The sequence below is a fragment of the Scyliorhinus canicula genome, chromosome 5 (assembly GCF_902713615.1).
Source record: "Scyliorhinus canicula chromosome 5, sScyCan1.1, whole genome shotgun sequence".
NCBI lineage: Eukaryota > Metazoa > Chordata > Chondrichthyes > Carcharhiniformes > Scyliorhinidae > Scyliorhinus > Scyliorhinus canicula.
The window spans coordinates 104,320,093-104,342,292 of NC_052150.1; the positions used below are offsets into that span (position 1 = coordinate 104,320,093).

General features: G+C 46.8%; 1 protein-coding gene across 1 annotated transcript in view; it reads right to left on the reverse strand.

The window, feature by feature from the left end:
* Window positions 1-22,200, reverse strand: part of LOC119966173 (leucine-rich repeat-containing protein 72) — a 98,118-nt gene that overhangs the window by 17,284 nt on the left and 58,634 nt on the right. The window contains exons 5-7 of the mRNA XM_038797473.1: window positions 20,710-20,823; window positions 7,808-7,897; window positions 7,578-7,715 (exon numbers count right to left, since the gene is read on the reverse strand). Coding sequence (XP_038653401.1) covers window positions 7,578-7,715; window positions 7,808-7,897; window positions 20,710-20,823 — 342 coding nt within the window. The remainder of the gene's footprint in view (window positions 1-7,577; window positions 7,716-7,807; window positions 7,898-20,709; window positions 20,824-22,200) is intronic.

The window sequence follows — 22,200 nt, forward strand, 5'->3', positions numbered from 1 at the left end:
ACTGAGCATTTGGACTGAACTTTGCTGCAGTGTTCATGTCTTTTTTTTTCTGTTTCTTTTTTGTTACATTTTTGAAAAAAGAAAGAAAAGTTTTTGTCTTTGAACGTTACTTGTAATGCCTTCTATATCAATATGGGGTCTGCGGACGAGCTGCTGGAGTTAAAATTTGCATTGGCACTGATGGGGGTTTGAGGTGTAAATGTTCGATGTTGGATCTTCTGATTTTCTTTGCGTTTCTTTTGGGCAATTAGGTTGGGATTGTTTAAGTTTGCATATGTGTGGGCCCGAGCGGGTGGGGGGCGGGGGGGGGGGGACAATAGGTGGGAAATTGGTTGCCGGCATGGGCCCACTTAACAAGACCTCGTGGGTTTCTCGCTGCAAATGACAGCTCACCAGCAGATTCGCCAGGACCATGCTCGCCAGCACCCAGCTAACAAGGTTGAGCAGCATGAAAGCCCATGCTAAGACAGTGCTCAGCCAACCCCAGCCTTCTCGCAACAATGGCCCAGAAGACCGGCCTCAAGAATCGGGGATGTGGGCCTGGGAAGCTGTCCTTTTAACAGCCATAAGACTGAAAAAAAACTTTAAACAGAAGCACATCAGGTTAAAGTCATTACTGAGAGCAGTTATAAGTTTTAAATCACCAAAGGATCGATTTATAGTTTTTAAACACCCATTTCTTAAAGGTACTCCCACATGACACATGGGAGTGGCAAGCAGCTGGCTGCCTTCACCTCAGATGTGGCATCCTTGGGACACACCTAGACGTAATGGGAGAGCTCGGAGGGCAAAGCACATTGAGGATCACTGACAGCAGTGGGGGACAGGGTGTAGGTAGGGGTGAGGGGGCTGAGGGTAAGGGAGGGGGGCACAATCGAGTAGGCGGGGAACTGTCAAACACAATAAACATCTTTGTGCACAACCAGTATGATGCTTCTCTCACTTTCTTCTGCAATGCGGGCCGAACTCTGAACCCTTGACCCATTTCTCCAGGAATTTCCCCCTCCCATGTGACTCACCCACCCTCTCGTCATGGACATGTCCCCAGAGCTGTATCCCATCCTCTAGGTCTTCGGATGTTGCCAGTTGCGTGTATGGTGTTGCCTCCCGCAGTGTTCAAGCACAGTGTCCATGCATCAAGGTGTAGTTGGGATTCTCGGAACGGCTCCCACATGGTACATGTCCAGCCCACCCACCAGGATCCACTTAGGTTGTGTGAAGTGCTCACTTAACCAAGATTGCTAATTCCCGATAGCCTTCACCCTTCACCGCATGGCCAGAGGCCTCGGCAGTCGGTGGAGGTTATGGGTGGTCGGTGGGGCAGACAGGCAGGGACAAGGGCTGCCCCAGGAATGGGTATACATGATCAAGTGTTGTCATGCGTAGTTGCCCCCCCTGTTGACACCCCCCAGTCCCCCTCACCCTCCCATGGCGGCTCACCCCCAGCTGAGCGTTCCCCATCCCCAGCCGAGGGTCCCCCACCCATTGCCGAGCACTGGGGTGGCAAGCCCAACACCCTGGGATCTTTGCTTGTGAGCCAAGATGGCTACTCACTTCCTCGGCTCCCCACAGAAGCCCTTCCGCCAGGTTCACGTTTTTAAAAAGGAGCACTGATCGGCGCCAGCGTGACTACTTGCTGGGGTGGCCGCTGAATGTCGGGAGGCCGTTGGACATGGGGTGGCTCCCATTAATTGTATGGAAATGGGGCTTAAGTGATGATAATTTGTTTCTTGCCACACTACGTCAAGAGCCCAATTTTGCTGGTTGTATCAAACTGTTTGGCGCCTGGCGCAGTCCTCGATTTTGGCCTCTCCCGCTATTCACCGGCCTCATTTCGCTTGAGCGAGAGCCTAACAAGTCTGGAGAATCGTGCCCATAGAATATCCTTTGTGACTTCGATACAAGCTCTTTCCATACTGTGGCAGATGGAAGAACGTGATTGGAGGAATTCAAACATGGAATCGGATAAAATATAGGAATGGATTTATGAGGTGGCAACATATTCAAGGATTGTGGAGAGGAAAAGAGCATAAATAACAAAAATATCGAGGTTTTTGTTGAGGAGGGCTGGTGATGGTATATTTAAATGAGAGAGGGAAGACAGTTGAAAAAAGTGAATTGTACAACATCAGCTAGCATAGGGCCTGGAGGGGACGTGATGAGCAGCTTAATGGGAATGGGTTTGCAGGAACAGGAAGTGGGTCTCATGAAGAAGATATCCTCAGAAAGGGCACGAGAGGAGACAGGAGAGAAACTGGCGAAAAAAAGCATATTCTAGATTGGGCAGCATGGAATGACATTTGGCCAGGTGTGCTAGTGGAAGGCAGCTGATTCTCCTGTCTCAAGCTTCGGGACAAAGTTGTCCATGAGCTCCTCACGCTTGTTGGAGCTGAGGATGGAGGGGACAGAAGAGAGAAGTTTGCCATAGAGAAAAAAAGCTGGGATTATCTTTGCATTCTCGGATGATCCTGGAATAAGAAGCAGGTTTAGCTGAAATGCTGGAGCCCATTGTCAGGACCGTTCAGATCTGGCAGTGGATGGCTAAACCAATTGTCCACCATATCCTTTCATGTCTGTGTCTCTTGGACTAAAGGGAGTGGAGACGAGGATCACACCACAGGGATTGGCCAGAATGTGAAAAGTAATGGTTGTAAAAACTAATTTCATTCACAAATGCCCTTTAAAAAGGAAATCTGCCATACTTACCTGTTCTGGCACTAATGTGATGGCAGACCCACCAGAATGTGGTTGATTCTTAAATGTTATCTGAAGTGACCTAGCAAGCCACAAGGTTGTCAAAAAGATGGCTCATATCCACATCCTCAAAGGCAATTCGAGATTGTGATGTGGGCTGGGGTTGCGATAGGTGGAGTAGAATTTTTCCACTTCAATAACTCTCTGTCCAGATATAATATAACGGTGAATGTTTACCTACAGGTCTTCATTCACTCGCCAAAACAGAAAAAGGGAAATAAACATTTTGCTTGTCAGTGAGCTAAACTTTACACACTGGTCTGCACGCAGCAAGTCCCTCCACTCTCCAAGACAGCCTCCTCTCATCCCCCAGTGGGGTTCACCTCAACAGGGCTCAATACTCTTCTTATATAGCCTGATCAGGCTGCACAGCTGATTCTCGTTGCACCCATTCCTCATCAGTCTCCCATGTGACTTCCTGTGGCCACCTTGGTAGAGAAAGCTCTTATCCAGAAACTGCAGCAAAGTACTGTCCTTCCAGCACACAACCCTGGTGACACCACAAGATAAATGCTCACCTTCCCCACATCCAAGCCTGTGGCACTGTGGGCTGCTCAGCTATACATGGGAGGAAGAAGAACGGAAGAACTATACTGCGACGAGATTCCATAGTCAGGGGATCAAACAAGCATTTCTGTGGCAGAAAATAAGAATTCAGGATGGTGTGTTGCCTCCCTGTTGCCAGGGTCAAAGGCATCATGGAGCGACTGCAGGACATCCTTTGGGGGTGGGGGGTCAGCCAGAAGTTGCAGTTCACATTGGTACCAACAACATAGGTAGCAACAGGGATGAGGTCCTGAAGGCAGATTTCAGGGAGTTAGGAAGGAAATTAAAAAGCAAGCCCTCAAGGATTACTCCCAGTTCCAGTGCTAGTGAGCATAATAGGAGGATTAGTCAATTAAATATGTGGCTGGAGAAATGGTGTAGGAGGGAGGGCATCAGATTTCTAGCAAGCCTGACAATTTTGGAGAGTTAATAGTTTTCTTACCTTCTTGCTTGCCCTCAACAACTATGGTGATCAAGTCTCGCCTGTAAATACTTGCACCAATTCACACCGCTTGGCTTCTACCTGCGAAGGGCAAAGAATTCTAGAGGGGTGGAGCATGAAGTGTCCAAGCCAATAGTGATATTAAAATCCATGCAAATGACGGTTTTGCATGGACCCGCTGGAGCAGGGTGCAAACTTCGATTTTGTCACCAGCAATGGACTGGAACATGTCGTCAAAATTGGTTCCGGGCACAAAAACCAAGGGTTGGGTTCTTCGGTCGGTGGCGCCAAAATCGTGTTCGGCGAACGGCCGGAGAATCCAAGTTTCCAACCAAATCGGGGGCGGCGCTGCTTTTGCGATGCCCCTCCCCCTCCAAAGCGGCGTACTCTAGGAGTACACCGTGCCACATATAGACGTCCTCAGGGCATTGCCTGAGGCCCGCCCCCCCCCAATGCTCCACCCCCGACCGGCCGAGTTCCTGATGGCGTGGGTCTCTAATGGTCTCATCTGTCGGGAACTCAGCATGGCAGCTACGGACTCAGTCCAGCGCTGCCACAGTCGGGGAAGGGCCGATCCGCGGGCAGGGGGGACATGATTCGGGGCCGGGAGGGGTCCAGGGCAAGCAAGCTGGCCAAATGGGGACACTATTTCACGGGCCGAGTCCGCCACGTGACACACCATGGACCCAGCAATTCTCCGGGACGTATCAGCAGCTAGAGCCAGGTGGTCTACATTGCCGTCCTGCTAGTCCCCAGCAAAATGCGGAATTGGTGGTCGCTTTGTGTGTAAAATGCCAGCTTGGGGACAGCCCAGAATCGGAGAATCCAGCCCCCATTTATTCAAAATCACGCGATTCTCTGCCTGATCATGATTCGCACTTCTGAAAATGAAAAATGAATGAAAATCGCTTATTGTCACGAGTAGGCTTGAATTAAGTTACTGTGAAAAGCCCCTAGTCGCCACATTCCGGCGCCTGTCCGGGAGGCTGATACGGGAATCGAACCATGCTGCTGGCCTGCTTGGTCTGCTTTAAAAGCCAGCGATTTAGCCCAGTGAGCTAAATCAGCCCCTGGCATCGTTAAGCAGAGAATCCAGCCCAAAATGGCTGCAAATTTGCATTTCTGAAGAAGGGACCTCAAAAGGAGGCCAAAATGAATCATTTACTCAGCGTGTCTAGTTGAAGGTGGTTGTAAACACTTCAACTGTGTCTTTTGTAATCATGTGCTGGGCTCAGCCATTACTGACGATGGGGATAATCATCAGGGCCGGCTCAAGGTACCGGCAACTCGGGCAGTCGCCCGGGGCGCCATGTGCTTGGGAGCGCCATCAAGGAGTGCGTGACAAATTATTTCATAATTTTTATGTAATGATTACAAAATACGAAGAATTTTAGAGTATGTATAAGGGCGCCGAAGTTCAGCTTGCCCGGGGTGCCAGCAACCCTAGGGCCGTTTTTGATAATCATGCAGCATTCTCCTTCTGTCAGTTGTTTGATTGTCCATCAGTGTTCAGGACTGGGTGTGGCAGGACTGCAGAGCTTTGTTCTACATTCATCAGGGTTGATTCTCTTGGATCAATAGTAACAGTAGAGTGAGGGATATGCCATGTCTTGATGTTACAGGTTGTGGTAGAATCCAGTTATATTGCTGCTGGTGGCCCACATGTGCGGATCCAAAAACATTTCCCCTATAAAAGTAATGGTTATTACGGAGGTGAGCCAAGTTCTGCAATAAAACATTGAGAGAGAATCCTCATTGAAACAAGACAGTTTAGGAAAGGCAGATTTAAGGAACACGGGCCTCAAGAACACTCAGGCGGGATTCTCCATTCTCCGCTGCTGAGATTGGGAATCCTGATTGCCCATAGAATGGAGCGTCGGCCAAAAAACTGATTCAACACCAGGTAGCAGACCCGTCCCCAGACTCCACTCCCATGCTGCTACCCGTAGCGAGCAACCTGCCTTGTCGGGAACATGCAAAGTGCTGATTTGCCTGCATCAGCATGAAATCAACGGGCTGGAAGCCCTGCTCTGACTCCCACAGCGGGGAACCCACCAGGTGGATTTTGATGTAAGTATGGTAAAGCGCAACCCTGGTGTGGTGGATCCCTATGGGACATCAAGGGGGGGGGTGGGTCACCCCATTGCTAAGGTGCCCCTTTGCCACAGCCAGTCTGCAGAGGGGAGGAGTCCCGAAATGTCCTGGGGGTAGGGTGGGTGAGGGCTATGGGTGAGGGCTTGAACCCAGGACCCTCCACTGGGATGGGGGTGCCATGTCTGTACTGCACCTTCAACCCTGGGCAACCTGAAGATCACCTTGGCATAGTGACCTCAGGCAGCCCTCTGTTCGACAGCATCATCCTGGTCTGACTTTTCAAACTCTGAAGTGGCCTCATCACCCTGAACTGATCTGCCTGACAGCTGATGAGCAGACCAGACAGTTCAGTGAAGAATCAGTTCAGGAACATCTTTCCCTTTCCTAACATCTGCTCCCTCAGCCCTATGCCTTTGAAACAGCAGCTTTTGAAGTGTCAGCGCTGATGTGTTGTCTGTGTTGGTCTAACATCGACTGCAACTGGATGCAGTAAAACGAGAAACAGGCTTCCGACACAGCAGATGGTCCAACACTGTTTTATTGAACCTGTTAATTGCTGTACATAATCTGCTGTGGGTTGACACTCTATTAACTAACTGATAACCTCCCACTGGGCTTGACCAGACTAGCTCTCTATCACATGGTGATGATGTTTATTGGCCTGTGCACTGTGACTATCTCCCTGTCCTGTGTGAGAGAGAGCCTTAATGCCCTGTGTGCTTTATAGTGGTGGTGTCCTGTCTGGTGATTGGTTGTTCTGTGTCGTGTGTGTTCATTGGTTATCTTGTGTGTCAATCACTGCCTGTCTGCATCTCATGATATACATGAGTGGATATTATGACAAGCACCTTCCTAAAAATCCCTTAAAAGGCTTCAAATTCTCTGAGATCCTTTGAAATGCTAAGCATCGATTCAATTTTACAGATCAGTACCTTTCACTAGCCTGTGATTGACAGCTTAATGGTTCAGACACAGCTGCTAGGGGCTTTGTTTATTTATCTTTCCCTTCATCTCAAGTACTCTCCATTAATCCTAACCACAATGTTTATGAACACTTTTGTTATGATTGACAGCTTCTGACCACTTCAAAGCAGCTAATTGCTTCCTCCTTTGTAACTGCAGTTAGCATTATTGAAGTGGTCAGGAGCTGTCAATCATAACAAAAGTGTTTATAAACATTGCGGTTAGAATCAATGGAGAGTACGCTGGGATTGGGGGCTCATTCAAAATGGCAGCCCGAGACCGGGAAAGGAAACCTGCGTGCTTGCCGCCATGCATGAATTTTCATGGCAGAGGTAGGGGACTAGCGTCTGAGTGAAACTCCTCACGCCAGTGGAAACCAGTCTTGATTCTCTGCTGACGGGACCCCTTAAGACTCTGAAACGGAGAATCCCACTGTCAGATTAAATGTATAAGTAGCTCTCAGCCTTTAGATGCCTGGAATTTGATTTATTAAATAATCCTGTGTAGGAGCTTATCTGTGATGAATTCCAAACTGACATTTATTTATTTTAACATAAACACTTCTATTCCTTCTAATCCTGCCATGCTCACAATCCAGTCTCATCAATGGTCAGCAAACAGTGTTACAGGATACGCAACAGTAATTATGAAGGCACTTTTAATAAATTATCCATCAAAATACAGTTGCAAAATTTGCAGCCATTGTATTCTTACATGACAAAAACAAATTCTACATATTAATTATAATAATTTACTTAAGTAATAGACTAGTTCTCACCTCGATAACTTTTATTTGGTGTTATCTCTTGAACAGTGAAATATGGTTTCCTTTGCCCAAAAGCCAAAGATTGATGGATTCGGAATCGATCTTGGTTGTAGTTACCAAAAGCGATATCCCGCTCCTTCTGGGTAATAACTGTACAAGTAAGGCAGAAGTATGTACTGGGACTTCAACAGTAATCAGAATTTAGAACTTTCAAAGCTAAAGATGTTTATTGAATAACTAACTCTGTCTATCAAGCAGCTGTACTGAAGGCAGATGATAGATGACATACAAGCGATAATCATGATCCTGCGTCAAAGGATTATTGAATAAGTCTGAAAGAGAATGAAATTTACGAATTAAAATTACACCAGGAAAAGTGAAATTACTGGGCTGGATTCTTCACTGTTGGGATTCTCGGTTGCACTGGCAATGCACCCACTCCTCAGAATTTCCCGATGGCGTGGGGTTGCCCACAATGGGAAACCCCATTGGCCGGCTGGCGGGACGGAGAATCCTGCTGTTGGTGGGGGCGTGCGGGGTGGAGAATCCTGCCCACTACGTTTATGTTCACAGCTTGATATTTAAATGCTCAAGAATGTTTTGATTCTTTGATAACTCAGGAAGAAAGTTTCACTGTTTTCATTTGGTGCAAATGTTTCATAAAATGGGAGAATTTTCAATCTTCCTTAGATTCGTGGAACAGAGAATTGAAAACTTGACACTGTTGTTCAAATAAAGCTGTAAATATAAGCCCAATAACTACAGGCCAGTTAGTTTATCTTCAATGGTGGGGAACTTCTAGAAACAATAATTCTGGACAAAATTAACAGTGACTCAGCCAAATGCAGGTTAATTAAAGAAAGCCAGCATGTATTTCTTCAGGGAAAGTCATATTTAACTAACTTGCTAGAGTTTTTGAAGAAATAGCACAAAGATGTGGTGAAGACAATGCAGTTAATGTGGTGCAAGACATCCAAAGGCATGTGGTACAGTACCACATAACAGACATGTGAGCATACCTCATGGAATAAAAAGGACAGCAGCAACATGGATAGAGAATCAACAGAAGAGAGTAGTAGTTAATGGATATTTTTCAGGCTGGAGGAAGGTTTGTAGTGGAGTTTGCCAAGGGCCAAATCTGGCATCCTTACTTTTCCTGATATATATTAGTGACTTAGATCTTAGTGTACAGAGAACAATTTCAAAGTTTGCAGATGATACAAAACGTGGAAGCATTGTGAACTGTGAGGAAGATAGTGTAGAACTTCAAAAGGACATAGACAAATGGGAGGACAAGTAAAGATGAAGTTCAATATGGAGAAATGTGAAGTGATTCATTTTGGTAGGAAGAACATGGAGAGAAAGTATAAAATTAGGGGCACAATTCTAAAGGGATTGTAGAAGTAGAGGTATCTGGGTGTATATGTGCGTAAGTCGCAGAAGGCAGGACAGTTTGAGAGAGCAATTAATAAAGTATACAGTATCCTAGGCCTTATTAATAGGGGCGTAGTATGATTAAGGAGGTTATGTTGAACTCGTATAGGACACTAGTTCATCCTCCGCAAAGTATTTCATCCATTTCTGGGTGCCACACTTTAGGAAAGATGTGAAGGTATTGGAGAGAGTGCAGAAAAGATTAATGAGAATCCTCAGGGATGAGGAACTTCAATTATGAAGAATGATTAGAAAAATTAAGACTGCTTTTCTTGGAGAAAAGAAGATGGAGAGGAGATTTGATAGTAGCACTCAAAATCATGAAGGGTTAGGGCAGCACGGTGGCCAAGTGGTTAGCATAACCGCCTCTCGGCGCTGAGGTCCCAGGTTCGATCCCGGCTGTGGGTCACTGTCTGTGTGGAGTTTGCACATTCTCCCCGTGTCTGCGTTGGTTTCGCCCCCACAACCCAAAAATGTGCAGAGTAGGTGGATTGGCCACGCTAAATTGCCCCTTAATTGAAAAAAATAATTGGGTAATCTAAATTTAAAAAAAAAAAATCATGAAGGGTCCGGACTGAGTAGACAGAGAGAAACTGTTCCCACTTGTGAAAGGGTAAGGGATGAGAGGGTGCAGATTTCAAGCAATTGGTCGAAAAGACATGAGGAAAACCTTTCCAGACAGCGAGTGACTAAGGCACTGCCTGAGAATGTGGTGAAGGCAGGTTCAATTGAAGCATTCAAAAGGGAATTCAAATATTATTGAAAAAGGAAGAATGTGTGGGGTGATGGGGAGTAGGTTCACAAAGTGAACTGTTCTTTCGGAGCCTTGTTAATGGCTCAGCTAATAGCAAAATATTAAACATATATCTCAATGAGTTATCAAATGAAGATCTTCATTAAAAGCTAACCAAGGAAATATGTATTTCTGATATATCAGCAATAAAGTTTAGTGGAGTGATACAGACCAGGGAAGTTATAGGTTTGATTTCCTATCTGTTTTGTGTTAGTTGACTTCATATACAATGATACTTAAGTCCTACATGATTAAGTTTATTCTATATCTGTAAAGATCGTCATTTGACACGTACTGTTGAGATGTTACTTGCCAAAATTCAGATATAAAGAAATGTAGCCCAAATGCAGAGACATGGACTATTGTACTGTAGAAATGAGTTCAAATCCTTCTTAGTGACACCCAGATCTCATGAATGAACAAATAATTTAAAAATGGATTTAACAAATGATTCTTAAAACAAGATTTTGACAAGCTTTCGTGATATAAAGTGGCGAATTTCCTGCTGTGTTGCAACTGGCACAATCCCACTACATCGGGAGAATAGTGAGAGAGCCCCTAAATGGGGTTCACGCCAGGCGCCGATTAGTATGCGGTGCTCCCAGCCTGCTACAGTTGACATAGCCTCGTTCACACCCAGTTATAACAGCATTTAAATATGGTGGGCGCGATCTAACGGGACAACAACAGGAAATACTGTGAGTCAGAGTCAAATCACACAAATAAAGTGAGGGAAAGAAAGATTAGATTAACAGAAAAAAAAAGAGCAAGAGGAAAAGTGAGAAAAAGTCTTTAGGAACAAATTAGTACCTGCAGGAATGAAACTCCATGATTTCAATTGTTCCCTTTCTGGGCTGGAGTGGTTGAGTGGCATTACAGTAATACATTTTTTCATTTAAAGGGTCCTACTGTTATTACATGGGAAACATAGGCCAGGACTTTACCAAGTCTTCCCATCCAGCAGGATATTAGGGTCGACCAAAGTAAACGGCAATTTAAATTGCCCACCACAGCCACCAGGGGGAGAAATGCTGGGACAGGGTTGTAAAATCCTGGCCATAATTTTCTGTAGTCAGGTTAATTTATTTTTAACGGTGTAAATGCAGCAATTTATTGATAATAATGGGAGCTTGACAGCAAGCTGCTGCTTCTGCAAGACAAAAATTCCTGGAGATTTGCAACTCAATTTACCTCTTCCTCACCACACATTATTCGCACACTAATAATAGCATTCACTTTAAACCAGTCATCATTCCTCCAAACTATTCTGGGCCAAACTGTTATATGTTAAGGGGGAACAATTAAAAATCATAGCTGAAGGCAGTTTAACGTTAACAAGTAGTGTGACAAAAGAAAATGTCTGTAAAGTTCATCATTAGACAGGTAAAGGGTGTCAATCACCTGGTCAACAGTCAGTGATCCCTAATGGGGCTGCATAACATTACTTTAACTTTTGTATCGGGTGCTTGTGGCTATAACTTAACCTGGTGTTCGGAGTTTTGTTATTGACAATCATATTAGTTAATCATTAAGCAGCAAAACTAGTTGCACTTATGGGTGTAGTTGCTCCTCCCTTCTGCCAATCAACTGATGGGTGACGCCGTGCCATAGTAAGATGGCGACAAGCCTGTAAACATCTTAATGCGTGTTCCAATAAGTTTACGTTTGTTTGCACCAAACCTGCTCCTGCCTCAAGTTATCACACTGGCGACAAGGATGAATTAGACTGATGCTTTGCCTTAGTTGCTACGAGTATCACAAACTTCAAAAACCAGCAGAGAAGTTTTAAAAGTTTGGCAGGCTTCAAGGGGATTACAAAAAGAGTGCAGGAAATAAAGGAGGGGAAAAAAAAACACCTGCTGATTTGCAAAGAATGGAATAAAGGATTGCCGGGTAGTCCAACAAGTCGCTGCAGTGTTTGTTTTGAATCAGGACACAGTTTTAAAAGTTAAACAAAAAAATGCATTACTGAAGAGTTGACAGTTTGCGCCTGCTGAGACTTCAAAAGCAAGGGAAGATTAAAGACCGGGAATGCCGACGAATGCAAAATAAATTAGACCTGCAAAAAAAAAAAAATGGTCTTACCTTAAATGATCGCTGGGGAGTCTGCCTAAGTCAGAAAGTGACCGGAAAAGCACAAACACAACCGGCAAACTGCGCAGAGAGCCGAGTGAAAAAATTGACAACTATTAAAGTGGCAAAAGCACAGAAAATACAGCTTGCAGAAGTAAATAGAAAAAAGACTTACTGATTACGCCGTTGTTCTAAAGGGTCGATGCAGATACTGATGACTGGAGCCAATATGTCGAGAGGCTTGGTATCTATTTCATGGCGAATTAAATTACTGACAAAAGTAAACATAGTGCTATCCTGCTGAGCCTGTAAGGAATGTCACTGCCCCGGATACACCCAATACTAAGTGGTATGATGAATTAGTGAAGCTTGTGAAGCCCAATTTTCAGCCAAAACCATCTGTAATTATGCAGCACTTCAAGTTCAATACAAGCGTTCATGCTCCAGGAGAATCTATTGCTGCCTTTGTGGTGAACCTGAAACCGCTCACTGGGTATCAGGAGTCTGGGGATGTCGAGTTATGTGCTGTGGGACAGGCTGGTATACGGGATGAACGACAACGCTATAGAGTGTCATTTTCCTGCTGAATTGGACATTGACTTCAAAACTCGCTATGGAGAGTACAGCAAGAGATTCCCAGGATTTGTAATTTGCAGCACGTGAATAATGGAGCACTGCACCATGTTAGGCTGAAGTCTGCAGCTGAGCATAGCGCAAAGGGCGGCACAGCGGATTTTCAGCACAATTCCCTGTCAGCGGGGAATAATACAATGTGTCAGCTAACAGGGTACACATTTGCTGTAGGTGTGGAAGGAATCATGGAGCAGATACATGCAGATTTAAAGAGACAGAGTGCTACTATTGCCACAAGAGAGGATACCTGGCTGTGCAGTGCAGAATAAACAATAAACCAACAGCGGAGCAGAGTGCAAACCTGATCCAGTCAACTGACACTGCAGAAGCTGAAGCTGCTGTTGTATACTCTCTGTATCAGATGACGTGCTAAATTTGTGCCCATTGCAGTGACAATGTACATGAATGGCAAGCAACTGCAGCTGGAGGTGGAGACAGGTGCTTCAGCTACTGTTGTAAGGAGCACAAGTTTAAGTACGTCATTGAAGGGAGTAATGAAATTAAATGAAAATCGCTTATTGTCACGAGTAAGCTTCAATGAAGTTACTGTGAAAAGCCCCTAGTCGCCACATTCCGGCACCTGTCCGGGGAGGCTGGTACGGGAATTGAACCGTGCTGCTGGCCTGCTTGGTCTGCTTTAAAAGCCAACGATTTAGCCCAGAGAGAAGTCGTTCTCAAGCAAGATTCATCCAGATTCCTTTTGAATTTTCGGACAACACCACAGACACTGACTGGCTCTTCACCGTCAGACCTGCCGAGGAAACACCGTCAGACCTGCTGAGGAAACACCGTCAGACCTGCTGAGGAAACACCTTCAGATCTGCCGAGGAAACACCGTCAGATCTGCCGAGGAAACACCGTCAGATCTGCTGAGGAAACACAGTCAGAGCTGCTGAGGAAACACCGTCAGACCTGCCGAGGAAACACCATCAGAGCTGCCGAGGAAACACCATCAGATCTGCTGAGGAAACACCATCAGATCTGCTGAGGAAACACCGTCAGACCTGCCGAGGAAACACAGTCAGAGCTGCTGAGAAAACACAGTCAGACCGGCGGAGGAAACACCGTCAGAGCTGCTGAGGAAACACCGTCAGACCTGCCGAGGAAACACCATCAGATCTGCCGAGGAAACACCATCAGATCTGCTGAGGAAACACCATCAGATCTGCTGAGGAAACACCGTCAGACCTGCCGAGGAAACACAGTCAGAGCTGCTGAGAAAACACAGTCAGACCGGCGGAGGAAACACCGTCAGAGCTGCTGAGAAAACACAGTCAGACCGGCGGAGGAAACACCGTCAGATCTGCTGAGGAAACACCGTCAGAGCTGCTGAGGAAACACAATCAGATCTGCTGAAGAAACACAGTCATACTTGCCGAGGAAACACAGTCAGACCTGCCGATGAAACACTGCTTACACACACATTTGGATTTGGTGTTTCCCAATTAGGAGGGGAAAGTGAGACAGAAACAAAACAATCAGAAACTAAACATGACTTACGCAGCAGGGCTCGTACTCCAAAGTAGGCAACCCCATGTATGTGCATAACTTTGGAAGTGGACCATGGACTCCAGGAGCCATCATTTCAGAAACAGCTCCATTGTCATTTCAAGTTCAAGTTGAGGATGGGCAGCACGTTGGTGCATTGGCTAGCACTGCTGCCTCACGGCACTGAGGATCCAGGTTCGATCCCGGCTCCGGGTCACTGTCCATGTGGAGATTACACATTCTCCCCGTGTCTGCTTGGGGCTCGCCTCCACAACCCAAAGATGTGCAGGGTAGGTGGATTGGCCACGCTAAATTGCCCCTTAATTGGAAAAAATTATAAAAATTATTTTTAAAAGGAAAAGTTCAAGTTGAGGACAAAGTAGCGCCGCAAACGTGTGGATCACATTCAAATGCAAGACCAATCTGCAATTGATGTTTTACTGTCAACCTCTGAAGTGTGTGGTCACCCTTTAGCTGTTAGTCCTTATACATCCAACAAGCTGTCGAATACAGAACCACCCAGTTCCAGTAAGCCATCTTTTTCTGTGGCTCAAGGCTGCATCATTCCTGTTCTGGAATCTCTCCCAGAAAAGCTGCCTCGCTCTTACCTTTCCCGCACAGCACCTGAGAGACTTGATTTAGAACAAAGAACAAAGAAAATTACAGCACAGGAACAGGCCCTTCGGCCCTCCCAGCCTGCGCCGATCCAGATCCTTTATCTAAACCTGTCTCCTATTTTCCAAGGTCTACTTCCCTCTGTTGCCACCCGTTCATATACCTGTCTAGATGCCTCTTAAATTATGCTATCGTGCCCGCCTCTACTACCTCCGCTGGTAAAGCGTTCCAGGCATCCACCACCCTCTGCGTAAAAAACTTTCCACGCACATCTCCCTTAAACTTTCCCCCTCTCACCTTGAAATCGTGACCCCTTGTAACTGACACCCCCACTCTTGGAAAAAGCTTGTTGCTATCCACCCTGTCCATACCTCTCATAATTTTGTATACCTCAATCAGGTCCCCCCTCAACCTCCGTCTTTCCAACGAAAACAATCCTAATCTACTCAACCTTTCTTCATAGCTAGCACCCTCCATACCAGGCAACATCCTGCTGAACCTCCTCTGCACCCTCTCCAAAGCATCCACATCCTTCAGGTAATGTGGCGACCAGAACTGCACGCAGTATTCCAAATGTGGCCTAACCAAACTCCTATACAACTGTAACATGACCTGGCTACTCTTGTACTCAATACCCCGTCCGATGAAGGCAAGCATGCTGTATGCCTTCTTGACCACTCTATCAACCTGCGTTGCCACCTTCAGGGTACAATGGACCTGAACTCCCAGATCTCTCTGTACATCAATTTTCCCCAGGACCCTTCCATTGACCATATAGTCCGCTCTTGAATTTGATCTTCCAAAATGCATCACCTCGCATTTGCCTGGATTGAAGTCAAGAGGCATTACAAGTGTTGTGCAATTTGTGTAACAATTTGTGTGACAAACATAAGGGGGGAGGAAATGCAGTCATGTGAGTGGTTGCCCCTCCCAGGTAGCCTCGTGCCAATCAACCCATGGGTGACACCAGTATTGTGCTCCAGGTAGTAAAGTCCTGCCGAGGCTCTAAACATCTCAGTCTTTGTTCCCAATAAAGTTTACGTTTATTTCTACCAAACTTGCTCCTGCCTCATGTTACCACGGTGATGTTGCCTAAGTAGTTGCAAACCACTGCGCCACCGTGCCGCCCCTGCAGCTGTTCAGTAATGACACCCCTTTATTAAGAGCCTTGGCTTTCCTCAGCTCACTGGGGGTGCAGAGAAAATGGCAGCAGCTTGGCTCAGAGTATCCACATTGTGGAAATCAGAGGTAACTCGTGGCTCACTCATCAGTCTCTTCAGGCCAACCACTGGAATTGGCTTAAACTCAACAAATTAGATCAGTGTTTCCATCCTGGTCTTTTAAATCATTTGGGAGACTGGTGTTCCCACCGGAACTGAATAGCATGCAATTCGCGTTCCCATTGAGGAGGCTAATCGTTCCGCGATTCAGGCATGCAACTGGGCCAGCACTTGGCCCACACGAATTGAGAGCAATTCCCATTCCCACTGGTGTCTGATTCGCTGGGGTCAGAATTTGTGCTAAAGAGCGTGACAAGCTGGTACTGCTTATCAGCACTCCGCTCACCACATGCTCTCATTCCAGCCAAGCAAATAGCCTAGAGACCATCAGCACCGTGATTCCGGGAATCCAAATGGACAGACTGCTGAATGCTATTGAGGAGAACATGTCGCCCCTCTGCTGCGCAATGTCGCAGGTCGCAGCAGGCCAGCACGAAGCCCGAGGCACATCTGAGGCTATATTAGAGAGCCCCACTGGAACAGACCAGCCATCGGAAGTGAAAAATGAAATGAAAATCGCTTATTGTTACGTGTAGGCTTCAATGAAGTTACTGTGAAAAGCCCCTAGTCGCCACATTCCGGCGCCTGTCTGGGGAGGCTGTCACGAGAAGTGCATCTTGAGGATGCTGATACATCACTCAAGGTTGCTTCTGGTTGGTACATGAGCGTCATTATAATGGCCTCTGCACAGGTATAAACTCAGCAGGTAACCCTTGTCGCCCGAGAGCCAACTCCTCACCCGAAGGAGCACTTCAAAGGTGCCAGGAACCTCAGATTGCGCCAGGATGTATACAGCATCCTGTTGTTCCTTTTGCAGATTGAAGGTGATGTAGTCCGACGCCCGGGCTCACAGGGCATCCTTAACAGCACAGATGCACCTGTGTGCGGATGTTTGCAAGATCCCACACAGGTCCACAATCAAGCCCTGGAATGATCCAGAGGCATAAAATTTCAAGGTGACCGCCACCTTGACGGCCACCAGGAGCGGTCGTCCTCCTCCAATCCCCCAAGGTGCCGGGTGTGCCACCATCTGCCACAGGTGGTACACGGTCTCCCTGGTGAGCCGGAGTTGGCGCTGGCAAAGGCAGTCTGGCAGCTCCTCGAGGGACAGCGCCTGATGGTACGTTTGTGCCCTGATGTGACTCCTCCTTTGCACCTCCTCCTTGGCCTGTTGAACAGCCAGCACTGGAGCCTCACTGGTTGGCCCCCTGCTCTTCTGGGGCAGTTTCCTCTTGTACAGGGTCCTCCCTGAGCTGGCCATGCTCCTCCAACCTCCGTGCATCCACAACGGCAAGCAGCTGCCAGGTAGTTTGTGAGCATAGCAGTCTGTATTCCAAAATTCATTCCCTGTGGGGGGAAAGGATACAGAGAATGTTAGCGAGATGAGTATTCCCTTGATCATCCCAAGCCACCAGGTTACATGGGGCACCCTGAGTTGTACTGCTGCATCACACTCAACACATCCCCCCTCAACCCAACACCCACCCCTCACATGGCCCCTTTGAAATGTTGTCGTCCGCACAGCACCCCTGTCCCAATCCCTGAGTGGCACCTGGCCTATGATGTGGGGATCCTCTATCCTCAGAGTGACCATGTAACCTGTTCCTGTCAACATGGGTACCAGTGGCTGCCGCTCCCTGTGTCAGTGATTGGCTTTGTGGCCAGTGTCCTCTTTCCCCCAGTGGAGTCTACTGTGGGACTCCTAACTGAGTAGATTGTGCATTATCCCACCAGCAGGGTGGCACCTGGTTGCGTGGTAAAGAAGGTCACTGCGTGCCATCATTCGCCTCCATGCTTAGAGGCTTGTGTGTGGGCAGGACCTACAGATGGGGTGAGCGAGAGAAGTTTGCATCTGCTGGGAGCATAGCTGCAGTGTGATATGGTGCCTGAGTGGAGCACACAGCTTGTGACAGAGAGTTGGTCAGGTTTGCTGGCTGGGGCAGGATGAATGGGAGCAGAGGCATGAGGCACAGGCAGAAATTGGAGACAGCTGGTGGTCTTGAGGGATGGGCTCTGATAGTGTCACTGGGGATGCTTCCACTCGGAGAGACGCTGTGTGCCAGAAAGAGTGCCCAAGGCCATGGTGCATGTGTCCTTTGTTTGTGGTGAGCTCTGCTAATCTCCTGCTACCTGTGCTGTGGGGCTGTGCTGATGAGTGCACGGAGGAGTGCCAACACTTGATGTGCCGGTGATTGAGCTTAGCCATACCCATCCTGTTGATGCTACTGATGGGGTACCAAGTTTCCAGAGTGGCTGACTGGGTGGGTTCCAAGATGACCAGAGATACTCAGAGTATTTACAGGATACAGTGAGCAGTGTGAACAGCTAGGGACCTATAAGTAGTACCAAACGGGTGCATCTAAATAACAAACTGCAGCAATGGTTGTCTGAGCCAGGACACCCTGAGCAGACTTGGATACTCCCCTTGGCCCGTTCAGCCAGCCCCCAACAAGCCCGACAACTTTTGAGAGCCTTTGAGAGTTTTCTTACCTTCTCACTCCCCCTAAACAGCCTGGGTGCTTGTAAATACTTGCACCAATACGCATCCACATGATTTCTGCCTGAGATGGTGGAGCATCGCAGAGGGGTGGAGCATGAAGTATCCAAGCCGTTAATTATATTCAAGTCCATGCAAATGATGGTTTTGCATGGGCCCAGGGCATGAACTTCACTAACGCTGCCAGCAGGGGACCAGACATCGCAATGGACTCTGCGCCAGGCGCAAATCGCAGTTTTTCCATTGCGTGCAATTCTCCGCCCGATCACAATTCTTGTTACCGGTGGCAGGAGGCGGAGAATTCAGCCCTGGGACTCCAAACTTTACTTTTCGTTGAGCCCTATACCGCATTCAGTACCCTTGTTGCATTAAAACTCATGTTGTAAAAGTGTAATTCCAATTTACAGAAACACTGCACTCTTAAACCAGAAAAATCTTCAAATTTAAGCATAATGCTTGATACACTTTCCTGGAACTGGGACAACTTGAAGCTTATAACAGCCACTTGCAATAATATAGCACTTGTAACATCATTTTTCTTTTTTTTAAATAAATTTAGAGTACCCAATTTATTTTTCCAATTAAGGGGCAATTTAGTGTGGCCAATCCACCTAACCTGCACATCTTTGGGTTCTGTGGGCGAAACCCACAGACACGGGGAGAACGTGCAAACTCCACATGGACAGTGACCCAGAGCCAGGATCGAACCTGGGACCTCGGTGCCGTGAGGCTGCAGGGCTAATCCGCTGCGCCACCGTGCTGCCCGCACTTGTAACATCATAATAGATTCCAAGGTATTTCATAGGAACCTTAGCAAACAAACGTGACACTGACCCATCTGAGGACAAAAAGGTGGATTTTAAGGAGGGTTTTCGAAGGAGGAAGAAGAAATGAAAAAGGGTTCGATATTCCAGAGCTTTGGGCTTGGATAGCTGAAGGCACTGCAACCAATGGTGGAGCAATTAAAATTGGGATGTGCAAGGGGCGAGAATACAAGGAACGCTGAGATCATGGAAGCCCGCAGAGCAGCTGGAGAAGATTACAGAGACAAAGAGCGCACATCAACAAGCACAAAGGTCATGAGGAAACAGTAAGAGTTAGGATACAGAGAGCTACACTTCAATACTTGTACATGTAAGGACCCTTCCTGTTGATTCCTTTAATTCCTATTTCAAGCAGAGGGAGTGAGGAACTAAAAACTTGCAATATAGTATACTATGTTAGCTTTGAACAATAGAACTCAGACATTTTGGCACCGAGAGCTCGGAGGGACTCGGTTCGATTAGTTGGCTGGTGGCCAATTAATTGGCCAAAAGGCCCTATTCTGCCCTGCAACAGGCAGTGATTGGAAGGTTTTCAGAGAACCAAGGAAAGGATAATTATGTCCTGGATGCTCAGAGAAGAAGCTGTGTAAGTGACTTTCTCTCTTTCTCCACAAAAGCTGCATAGCTGTGTATTTCTGAACCAACAAAGAACCTGAATGAATCTACAGTGAAAACCATTACAGACTGAAAGCAGAAACCTCGAGCTGAAAGCTTAAAGTGAAGGAAGGTGTGCTAGAAGACAACCATCTGAAACAAAGACTCTTATCATTTTTATTTCATCATTATTTTTACACTCCTCTTTTCCCCTCTGTGTTTGTTAGTCTGTCTTGTGTGTTTGTCTGTCTGCGTGTGTGTATGTATATATAGAGGGTGGGGGGCAGTTAAAGAGGGGAGGTTAGGAATTAGATATCAGTTAACCAGTTGTATTTGCTGCATATTGAATTATAGTTATTGGTGTTAATAAAATTAATTGTTTAAATTTACAAACCTGATGACTGTAGTTATTGGGCAGTCAAGGGTCAAAGACTTTGGGTGTTTTTTAATGATTTGTTCATTTAAATTGTGTTGCGACTCCGGGTCAAGGGGGCTGGAATTGACTGCTCACTAGCCCAGGGAGTCGTAACAATGTGCTAATAAAACAAACTGGAATTGTCGACCAAAGAAGTTCCAGAACAATAAGCATATTTGCACTTTAGCAATTGTTATGATTCAGTAATTTAAGCATTTTGTTTACAGGTCATTGACACAAATTAATTGAATATATTACTTTGTATCCATCAATTCAGATTAATCAACAGAATAAGAAAACTAAGCTGCAGAGAGCCATTTAACAACCTACAGGTATTATGACAATTTTTATTAAAACATAATCTAACTGCAAGAAATTTCCAATATGATTCAACTTTATTTCTAATTGCCGTATGTGACCTGCATCAACACTCAGGATATTAGATCAGGCCCACCATATAAAACGAGTGTGATACCTCCGGGACAGACAGTTGCTTACTCAGTGTGTGTAGCCAACTCGATTTCTTGATCTCTGCTACGACCTTGTCCACGCCATGAAGCCAATTATTTTGCAACATCAATATCCGCAATGATGTCAAATTTTTCAGTGCACCTACAATACAAAATGTCAATCTTACTAACTTCAGCTCATCGAAAACATTGTGCTTAGAAATCACATTGTAGAATCCTACCACCTAATGATTATAATGTTGAACCAGCAAATTCAAGATGGTGGACGGGATCTTCCCCCCTCCCCTCAGTGTGTTTTGCGGCAGCGGAGACAGCCAGCCATTGGCCAGTGGCAGGATTTGTTCTGGTCCCGCTGCTGTCAATAGAGTTTTCTGGCGTTTGCATCATGGAACTCACAGCAGTCGGGTTACCGTCAGCAGAATCGGCCAGAAGATCCTCCTCCGTGACTTCAAATCTTAGCATGATAAGCCATGAAATATATCTCAACAGACCTGGTCATTTGTGTGTTGTTTTATTGCAATTACTCATTTGGTTCATGGACGTCCTTCAGAATAGGGCAATTGTCATCTTTACCTGGTCTGGTCTACATGTGACTCCAGTTTGTGGTTTGCTTGCAATATCACTGAAATGACCTTACAGGCCAACTGGCCATGCCAGTTTTACCCACGTGCCAGGACAAAAATTAATAAAAATTCAACTGACCACTGCATATGGGTAAAGGCCAAGTATAGTGGGCGCAATTCTCCGCAAATGCGGAGAGTCGTAAAGGCTGCCGTGAAACCGGCCGTGTTTCACGGCAGCCTCCGCGCCCCCTCCCGGGACCTGATTCTGCTCCCTGGTCGGGGCTAGCAGCGGGGCCCCGTGAACCATGGCATCGCAGGCTTAGCGACCGTCGCTAAGCCCGCGCGCCAAGGGTAACGGCAGCTGACGCGCACGATGGCGTCAGCCGCACATGCGCGGATTGAACGGCTCCAACCCGCGCATGCATGGATGATGTCATCACGCATATGCGTCAAACCTGCGGACTGATCCTGCGGGGCGGCGGAGGAACAAAGAGTGCGTGGGTTTCGGACCCACTGCCCGCGATCGGTGCCCATGCCACCCTTGGAACGGCCATGGTGCGGCCGTGCCAATCGGTGCCATGGTTGTCGGGAATGGAATTTTGCGGCCGCTTTCACGAACAATGAGAGCAGGTGTGTTTGCGTTTGTGAAAACGGCCATAAAGGCCTGGGAACTCGGCCCATCGGCCTGGGGAGAATCGCTGTTCGCCGTAAAAAAATGGCGAGCAGCGATTCGTGTCGTGCGGCGGCCGTGGGCTGGGGAGAATAGCGGGAGGTCGGGAAAAATGTCGGGAAGGCCCTCCCACTATTCTCCGACCCGTCGTGGGGGCGGAGAATCGCGCCCAGTGTTTCACTGTAAAGGGTTCGTCAGTGGGAGGTTATTGAACCAGGAGGAGCAACATAATCTAGACCCCATTTTAAAGTAATATATTCTAATATCCTTATCTTTATATATTTCC